We start from the raw sequence: 9,612 nt of genomic DNA, 5'->3' as shown, positions 1-9,612 counted from the left end.
ATACGCTGCGGTATAAGTCACGGCCGCTGGAGTGCTCCCCTGCCACCATGAGGAACATCTACAAGGTATTGGCCAGCCAATACGACCCCATAGGGTTCCTCACGCCCTATACTACGAGGGCCAAGGTGCTTGTTCAGCAGTTATGGGCGAAGAAGCGGGAGTGGGACGACCCTCTGATGCCTGGCGAGCTGCTCACAGCGTGGCGAGATTGGGAGAATGAGTTACAGTACTTGGACAACATCAGACTGCCTCGCTGCTACATTAGTCCAGCCATGGACTATGCAACCAATAAGCGGGAGGTCCACATCTTCTGTGATGCGTCTCAACGTGCATATGGCAGCGTTGGATATCTACGCACTGAAGACGCAGATGGGCATGTGGAGGTGGCTTTCCTGACAGCTCGGTCCAGAGTAGCCCCCAAACGCCAGCTCTCTATGCCACGGTTGGAGCTGTGCGCTGCGCTTACAGGTGCACAACTTGCAAACGTGCTAACTCAAGAGTTGACCTTGGAGATATCCAGAGTGGTCATGTGGACGGACTCCACAACTGTTCTTGCTTGGATTCAGTCAGACTCCTGCCGCTTTAAGGTGTTTGTAGGAACCCGTATTGCAGAAATTCAAGAGTTGACTGATAGCCAGGCTTGGCGCTACGTGGAGACATCAGAGAACCCAGCGGATGATCTCACCCGGGGAAAGTCACTGCAGGATCTCTCAGGTGAGAATCGTTGGACCCATGGTCCCTCATTTCTGCAGCTGCCACCTGACCAGTGGCCTGCACACCCAGTCACGATAAGTGAAGACATCACTGAAGAGCTGCGAAGGCCCACAATTTGCCTGGTTAGCACGGTAACCAGCACCCACCAATCTTTACCTGATGCTCAGCAGTTTAGCACCTTCGGTGAACTGGTGAAAGCCACTGCAGGGTATCTTCACGGGGCGGCCGCTGATGCCACAGGGACTCCCACAGTGGAGGAGTTCAAAGAAGCAGAACTCAGCATCCTGCAGTCTGCTCAAAGAGACAGTTTCCCTGAAGAAGTCCAGTGTCTAGCAGTTGGGAAACAAGTCCCTTCGTCCAGCTGCCTGATTGCACTAGCTCCAGAATATGATACATCAGTCCAGCTGATACGGGTAGGAGGTCGACTACGGCGTGCCCAGGGCCTGGAGCATGATGTTATCCACCCTGTAGTCCTTGACCCGAGACATGTTGTGACCAAGCTACTCATCCGACAGGTCGACAATGATCTGAAACACCCTGGTGCAGAGCGACTCTTCGCAGAGCTGAGAAGAAAGTTCTGGATCCTTCGTGGCCGCGAGGCCATAAGGAAAGAGCAGCGCTCATGCCCTGAGTGTCAGAGATGGAGAGCCCAACCTGTCAATCCCAAAATGGCAGACTTGCCCCCTGCACGGCTCAGGCTACATCAACCAGCCTTCTACTCTACTGGAGTTGACTGTTTTGGTCCGATGCAAGTTAAAGTCGGCCGACGGAGTGAGAAACGCTGGGGCCTGCTCTTTAAATGCCTCACGACGAGAGCAGTCCATATTGAAGTGCTGTCCGCCATCAACACGGACTCCTTCCTGATGGCCTTGAGGAGGTTCATATCCCGTCGAGGGAAACCAGCAGAGCTGCTCTCGGACCAGGGGACCAATTTCAAAGGTGGAGACAGGGAATTGCAAGAAGCTTTCCAAACCCTCCATCCTTCTCTCCAAGCCCAGCTGGCAGAGTACCAGATCAAGTTTCGTTTTAACCCACCTAGCACCCCCCACTTCGGTGGCTCCTGGGAGCGGGAAATCAGGTCGATTAAGGCTGCTCTGACTGCTACCTTGGGCCCGCAAACCGTCAGTGGAGAAGTGCTGACTACGATCCTGATTGAGATCGAGGGTATCCTCAATTCCAAGCCCCTCGGCTACGTATCATCCGATGTAGCAGACCCAGACCCAGTTACCCCCAATCTGTTGCTGATGGGGCGGCCAGACCCCTCCCTACCTCAGACGGTATATCACGACTCAGAGCTGCTCAGCCGGCGTCAATGGAGGGCCAGTCAAGTGCTTTCCGATCGCTTCTGGGTGGGGTTCTTGCGCCACTACCTGCCCACATTGCAAACCCGGTCCAAGTGGCAGTCGGACACATCCCCCCTTCAGCTGGATACGATCGTGATGATCATCGATCCTCAACTGCCCAGAGCATCATGGCCTGTTGGGAAAATCAAGAAGGTGTTCCCTGGGGCTGATGGTCTGATTCGCACAGCGGAGGTCGAAGTTCGAGACCGCACCTATGTCCGACCTGTGAGCCGTCTTATCAGACTCCCTGCTGTACCAGAAGAGAATGAACAATGATAGACTGAGTTCTGCAAATTTGCTAGAGCAAATTTGGGGGCGGCTGTTCTGAAGGCTGCATGACAGAGCAGGTGACTTAACCGGCTCCAGCCACTAGGGGTGCTATAGCGCACAATCGGGCTGAGTGCCGCTGTTTTGGGAGAGAGAAGAAGAGACTGACGACAGCGAGACGTGTGTATTGCCGGCAGCAGAAGTTAAGCCTGCTACTTTGTATCGTTGAGCTGCCGTTTGTGTTTCAGTGTGCGTCCAGAGAAACGTGAGTTAGACTGTTATCTGCTGGATGTAATTATATTGTTGTATATTTTATTTGTTCATATGTTTACTGATTTGGTTCTATCCAGTGCCATGAGTAATGTTTCTAGCACGTGTATTCCTTCTTTATATGATGTTCACATATTTTCATGCAAAGGATAATTTTATTATTATTATCCAGATAGTATGTTCTAGTCAAGTAAATAATATCTGTTATTGTTTGGTTTATTTCAGAACCACACACACACACATACACACACACCTCTTTAATGTATGCTGTCAACACTGGATTAAAGCACCAGAAACGGGATTGATTGTCTCCTTCATCATTTGTCTAAGTCTTGGGGGAACTTTGGATGCGTTCTGACCGACGTACACTTCGCGATCACAAATCAGAGAAGCCAGTTTACTAATTTGAACCTCCGTCACAGTCACTGTCACAGAATTTTGAGATATATGGTTCATGATGGCCTTTGTCTGATAGCTCTTTATTCTGTTTCAAGTCTGTGATCTTTTAAAAACATCTTTAATCTGGAAATATCTGCTGTATTATGACCTAAGCCTTAAAAGCAGGCATGGATCTAAGTGTGCAGACATGTTTTCTATCATCTTCCATTTTATTGGAAAAAAAAAAACAACAACAAAAAAATCACTCAATTAATTTATGTTAATATAGACAGAAAGAAGGGCTGAAAGAAGGGCTTTGTCATAAATACTCCCCTTAGTCTTGTTACATTTTAAAGAGGTTTGTACTTCTTTTCCTTCTTCCTTAGTCCTAAGTGTTGGCTGAGCCAGTCTACAGGAGGTCAGTCTCCTTCAGACTGGGCCGCTGATCAGCAGTCGGGACATCAGTGATGCATTTCCTTTCTACTCATACAGAAGATAACACCTCCCCCGATACCTCCATCTCTCTCTCTCTCTCTTTCCTCTCAGCTCTTTCCACATCCATGACAGTGAAGAGAGGCTCCTCGGCTGTAACTGAATCCTGCCGGTGTATGGTAGCAGTGAAGGGCATCCTGATGAAGGCCTCAGAGTAACGCTTCTTCAACACTGGGTCTGGACAGAACAGGTATTCATACAGGGCTGCAGCTAAAGCTCCACCTAAAGATGGACCCACCCAGTATACCTAACACACACACAAACAGGAAACACAGATAACACAGAGATCACTGAACATCCTGAGACTATACATATCAGATTCTAGACTTTTTAAGGCAAGTAGTGGATTAACAAGAGCACCCTACCACACACACACAAACGCATTTGCTTTTTTTGGCTTCTTTATTCAAACAGCAGAATGTTGAATCAGCGCTCAGTGTTTCATGTCATTGTCCAGTCTTGTTTTGACTAAAAATTATTTCGTTTTTCTTTTCACAAAGATTGAACTGCTATGGGATCAAGTATAGCCCCTAGTTGTGCTCATTTATCAAATTTGAATTGGGTTGTATATAAAACAATCTCTGCAGTCTATGCATCAGATACTGGAGCAAATATGTTGATGACATTTTTCTGGTGTTGGAAAAACTGGAGGAATTCAAAATATATTTGAATAATTTGCAGCCAACTCTTGCTTTCTATTTCTGTTTTTATTCAGGTATTTTTTTTAGATGTTATATTAGTCAAATATGGTTCCAAACTACAAATAGCTATTTACACTCAGCCCAATGATGTTTTCATCTGAAGCCACTGAAACAAGGTCATCCTTTAGCTACTTTTACAGATTGTTCCTCAGTTATTGGCTGTTTCTAATGAGGGGTTACCTCTCTGATTGTGCCCAAAGACAGGTCCAGAGAGTCCTTATTGAAACTAGCCAAGAGGTCAGATAAAGGTTTTTAAGTGCCTTCACTTCTAGCTTTACACAAGTAAAATCAAATCCATAATTCTAAATATCTTGACTTCTGATGATAGGGTTTGTCATTTGTTTAGACTTCCTCCTCTTTTTGAAAACAACAAAATATTTAAAAGATATTCTTCTAAAAGATATTCCTCTCTTCAGATCTAAGAAGTCACTCCAACTACCAGATTATTGATAATATTTATTATGATTTATAAAAACAATTGGGCTGATTGGTTGTTTGGACTGGAGCACCATTGCCTAACAGCAAGAGGGTTTAAACCCCAGTTCACCCAAGGCTTTCCTGTGTGGAGTTTCCTGATCTCCGGACTGTGGGAGGAAGCCAGAGTGCCCAGAGATATGCAGGTTAATTGGTGACTCTAAATTGCCCCGTAGGTGTGAATGTGAGTGTGAATTTTTCTCTATATGTCAGCCCTATGGTAGACAGATGATCTGTCCAGTTGTACCCTACCTCTCACCCAGTGTCAGCTGGGATTGGCTCCAGCCCCTCCATGACCCTTAAGGATAAGTGGTATAGATGATGTGGGGATGGATGGTTTATCATGTTTTATGCAATAATCACAGATTAAAAATTTATTTATTCCTGAAAATGAACTTAATGATGTTGTATTCATCAAGTACCCATGGCCACCAGAATCAAAGTAAAATCTCTAATGTGACCTACAGAGAGACTTCTGGGTCTGAACTCAGTCATACAGACTTGTGCTCCTTCTCAGCCACTGTGGATTGTTGTCCTGCATCACCATCCCAGCACTCTGTGACATATTAGTGGTGCTTTGTATTTCAGTGTTGTGTGTTACCTGCTGAAGCGTAGTTCAGCCCACACCAGATAGTAACTTGTCATAACCTGCCCTGGGATTATGGATGATAATTAGTTTCTTAGCTAACTCCAGCACATTTACATTGAAGTGTAAACTGCAATGTGGATTAATATGCACTGTCCCTGGTGAATAAATAAATAATATTGGCAGGGACATTTCAGCAGTATCCTGATATTGGGAGGAATATGTCTCTACCTTCCATACCCAAATCTATGCTTTGCATATAGTGCCTTTGGACTTCCTATGAGCTCATATCACATTGTCATGAAACTTGGGACCCACTGACCAAAACCGAGTGCAGTGCAAACATGCAATTCAGCCACAGCAAGAGAATGACTTCTGTGTATATGCCATACCTCCAGAGGAAGGTACACTACAACTGACAGGGCACAGAATTTGAAACATACAGAGAAAATGTCTATAGAGATAACTTTGTGACGCTCATGTGACATCACTGTGTGAAAAGGAAAAGAAGCAGAAAGAATATCAAAGCTTCACAAAGGAGGTGGCACTACTTCAGTCTCCAAGATCAGTCAAAATCTAAACAAGGAATTACATCAAAGCTCAGAACACACACACACACACACACACAATACTAAGACATCAGGATAGCTGCAAGTCATCTCAACTCTTTCTCTGCTTTGGACAAACAGAAGACCCGTGGGCAGTTTTACCAAAGACAGCTGAGACTTATCCATGACTGAGACAAAAACAAAACTGATACAAAACTATGCATTACATTCAATAGTTATTATTAAACAACTGAATATTTACTTTTAATCAACACCCACTGAATCTGCTGCAGTAACTTATTTCTTTGCCTTTCCCATATTATTGCCTCATGTTGAACTTGCAAGCAAACAGTTGCTAGTAAGTTACAGAACAGCATAATCATTTATGTGGAATCTGTGTCAACCTGCTGAATCCAATATTTCTTCTCTTTTAGCTCTGTTTTTGGTCTCTATCAACTACTGAGAGATGTATCTGTGTTTTTTAGCTGCTAAATGCTCCACTATCCATTATAGTGTCTGTCCAGTGTTTTCCATGACAACTGCTGCCTGCTGTGGCTTTATGAGAGCTGTAAGATTGACCCAGAACAGTAAAGTTGTGGTATGGACAGAGAGAGCTGAAACTTACGGTAAAAGGTCTGTAAAGCTGAGGGCAGCAGCAAATTCAACCAACTGATAATTATAGGATGTAGGTTCATCACTACAAGACACCATTCACATTATCAGAATGTTTTCACATTGCCATTTTATTCATCATTATTCTAAAACTATTGATGTATCTCCTTTAAGTATATTTTACTGAAAAGTGTAGTAGGTAAAACCCACTCAGATTGTTTGGTATTGTGAGATCCTAAAAGCTAAGTCTTTGTGTGTGGTAAAATTACATTTTTTCATACTACCAGATGCTAATATATATTGATTGAATCTGAAATAATAATAATGAAATATAATACAAGCTTAGTTACCCAGTGGTTTTCCCAGTACCAGGTGACCACGGCTGGGCCAAGGGATCGTGCAGGGTTCATACTGGCTCCAGTGTAGGGAATCTGTGGAAACAGTCACAACCAACATTATACTTATCTTTGCAAGATGCATGGAAGAGGAAGTACAATGAGACATTCAAGATAGTACTATCTACTAGATAAATAGTAAACTATTGCAACAAATGAAAACTTATGCTATTTTTAATTGACCTCCAAAATGATACAAGATCTGATGCATCAGGATGACATTATTTGACAGTGACTTTCCTTATTATTAGACATCATTGTTGGTGATGGGGTGTACCAAGTCCTGATTTTAACATCAGGGCCTGCAGTTTACATCTTGTCTCCTAACAGTGTTGCTTTCTTTTAACCATGAGAAGAATCTTTCTCTGAATTTAACCAAGGAGATTTAGAGCCTTAAAGGATAACTGCAGTTTGTTTTAAACTGGACCTAATTTAGAGGCCCAAACAGGTCAGATACATGGAGGCCCAAATGATCTGCTGTCAATGTCCTGGTGCCAGACACCACAGGACACACTCAGAGGTCCCGTGTCCATGTCCTGACAGGTCAGAGCTGTTTTGGCAGCAGGAGGGGGACCTACACAATATTAGGCAGGTCCCACAGATGCTGGATCAGATTGGGACCTGTGGTTTGGAGGCCAGGTCAACAACTTGGGCTCTTTGTCGTTGCTTAGTTGTTGTTAGACATTTCTGAGCAGTTCTGTGGTGTGGTGGGAGTACTGTCCTGCTAAGGGAGGCCCCTGTCATTGGGGAGTGCAGTTGTCATGGGGGTCTGTGTGTTTGGTCTACAGCAATGTTTAGGTGGGTGGTACATGTTAAAGTAACATCCAGATAAATGAAGGTCCCAAGGTTTCCCAGCAGAACACTGGCTTGTAACGAGTTGATCAGTGTTTACTATCAGTGCTTATTATTCACTGATCAGCCCCAATATTAAACCACTACCTCTGTAGGAATCCTATTCATAATGTTGTCAGACACTTAGAATAACAGTCTGCCTGTCAGTGGCAACAACGAGCACTTACTTAGACGTACTTTGACATAGACACCTGTCCAGTGGATTGTTCTTGATCAATACTGCACTGATTCCAGAAACACTGGAAAATAAGTTCAAAACTATCTGAGATCAGCAAGTGGTTCATTTTTGAAGGCATTAATGATGATGTATTTAGTTGTTTAGTCAAGAGAACTTGTTGCTTGTTACAATTTCTACAAACGTTGATGATAACCTTCATGACAGTACTATTTAGTGCAAGGCTGTTGTGTGGAATTGCACTGTATTGTAGTGGCACTGTGGTTAATGCGTGAGTGCAATGTTTTGAGCCATTTGTCTCATTGAGGAAAGGATTTGATACTAAACATCCTTTCTATGTATTGGTCATTATCTATTGCTATTTAACAGCCTGACAAGTGTTGGGGTACTTACAGCAAACAGGTGACCAATACAAACAGATAGGCCAATAGCCAATGCAGATGAACCCTTCAGGTCATTACGTTTATGGTCACATGTAGCAAACACAGTGAAGACCAGCTGAAAGGTGATGAAGAGCTCTACAACCAGTGCATTTCCAACAGAGATGCTCGCATTTACCTGTATTGGAAACACAACAGTGATATGAGCAGCATCGAAACACACTGAGATATTAATACATCCTTAACACCTTGCATTAAAATGTGATGTGAATCCAGAGATGACATATGCAGATCACATTGCAATCTGACCGCAATGCAATCCATTAAGTTCAGGTGGATCACATCTGGGGGAAGTCTGTGTGTGTCAGGTGAGAATGCTAAATACGTACTCTGTGATCACAATTGAGAAAAACACTATGCATCAAGTTGAAGTGATAAACTAAAAACTGTTAAACATTCTCAAGTTTATCTAGTAATAATCATAGAGAAAACTGCATATTATATAATATTATAACATCAGCAAGGGGTCAGCAAGGTCCACTTGGGAAGCAGTGATCAATGGATTCATCACATGTGGAGGATACCCCAAGCAAGGCTCAGTTTCTTGATCCAGGCTACATATGACACTCTCCTCAGCCCCTGCAACGACTCCTGCCATGACTCCTGCTCTTACCGTGGTGACCCCCATGCCACCCCTAACAGAGGTGGGGGTGATACTGTACAGAATGGCTGCTCCCACTATGGCTCCTACACACTGGGCCGTGAGGTAGAAGAGTGCTTTAGCTAGACTGAGCTTCCTGGTCACCACCATGGCAGCTGTGACTGCTGGGTTGACATGAGCACCACTGATGTGGCCAAAGCACTGCACCATGGTGGAAATACTCAGGCCAAAGCAGAGTGAAATGAGCACCAGGTCAGGGGGATGGGCATTATCCTCAACAGTCCAACTGATAGTTGACCCGAGACTGAGCAAGACAAAGAGCAGCATGGCAAAAAACTCAGCCCCCATACAGCGCCAGAACTCCTGAGTCCAGATGCCCTTGAAGGCAGCCATGGCTTTGTCCCAGATGCAGCAAGATGGAGGCCAGAACTGACAATGTGGTGTGTGGCATGCAAAACAACACCTCCTGGAGGGGATGAGAGAGATAGAAAAAAGGACTGATAAGATAAAAACACGCTATGAGAAGAGAGATTAACCACTGAATGAAGAAATAACCATAATCATACATCAAGTTAAGTTCCAAAGAGCTGAAAAGCAGAAGTTGACAGTGGGTATTAACAAACAAGTGTGAAATTTATTAAATTAGTTACATTGAAAAAGTTACATGGTGAACCTGGAGCCTTCAGACTCCCTAAGGGTCTTGCACACAATGAAGATTTACCCACTTTGTGCCGTTGATAATCCTCCGTGGATTCTATTTGTTT

The 9,612-nt window shown here is 44.1% G+C and overlaps 1 protein-coding gene across 1 annotated transcript; it reads right to left on the bottom strand.

The window, feature by feature from the left end:
- Positions 1-3,324: 3,324 nt before the first annotated feature.
- LOC108900678 (aquaporin-4) lies at positions 3,325-9,244 on the bottom strand. Its single transcript, XM_018701847.2, has 4 exons — positions 8,861-9,244; positions 8,201-8,365; positions 6,736-6,816; positions 3,325-3,711 (listed from the first exon to the last, which is right to left on the bottom strand). The coding sequence occupies exons 1-4, from the start codon at positions 9,239-9,241 to the stop codon at positions 3,457-3,459; spliced, it is 882 nt and encodes a 293-aa protein (XP_018557363.1). The 5' UTR covers positions 9,242-9,244; the 3' UTR covers positions 3,325-3,456.
- Positions 9,245-9,612: the final 368 nt, after the last annotated feature.

Source organism: Lates calcarifer, unplaced genomic scaffold, assembly GCF_001640805.2.
Source record: "Lates calcarifer isolate ASB-BC8 unplaced genomic scaffold, TLL_Latcal_v3 _unitig_4587_quiver_601, whole genome shotgun sequence".
In the NCBI taxonomy this organism is placed as follows: Eukaryota; Metazoa; Chordata; class Actinopteri; family Centropomidae; genus Lates; species Lates calcarifer.
Note: the sequence above shows the minus strand (reverse complement) of the source record. Positions and strands in the feature narration are given on the sequence as shown.

Coding starts and splice junctions, on each gene's coding strand:
- LOC108900678 (XM_018701847.2), bottom strand. CDS start 9,241: ATGGCTGCCTTCAAGGGCATCTGGACTCAGGAGTTCTGGCGCTGTATG. Junction 8,366..8,860: donor GTGGCATGGGGGTCACCACG/GTAAGAGCAGGA, acceptor TTTCCAATACAG/GTAAATGCGAGCATCTCTGT. Junction 6,817..8,200: donor GTATTGGTCACCTGTTTGCT/GTAAGTACCCCA, acceptor CTGTTTCCACAG/ATTCCCTACACTGGAGCCAG.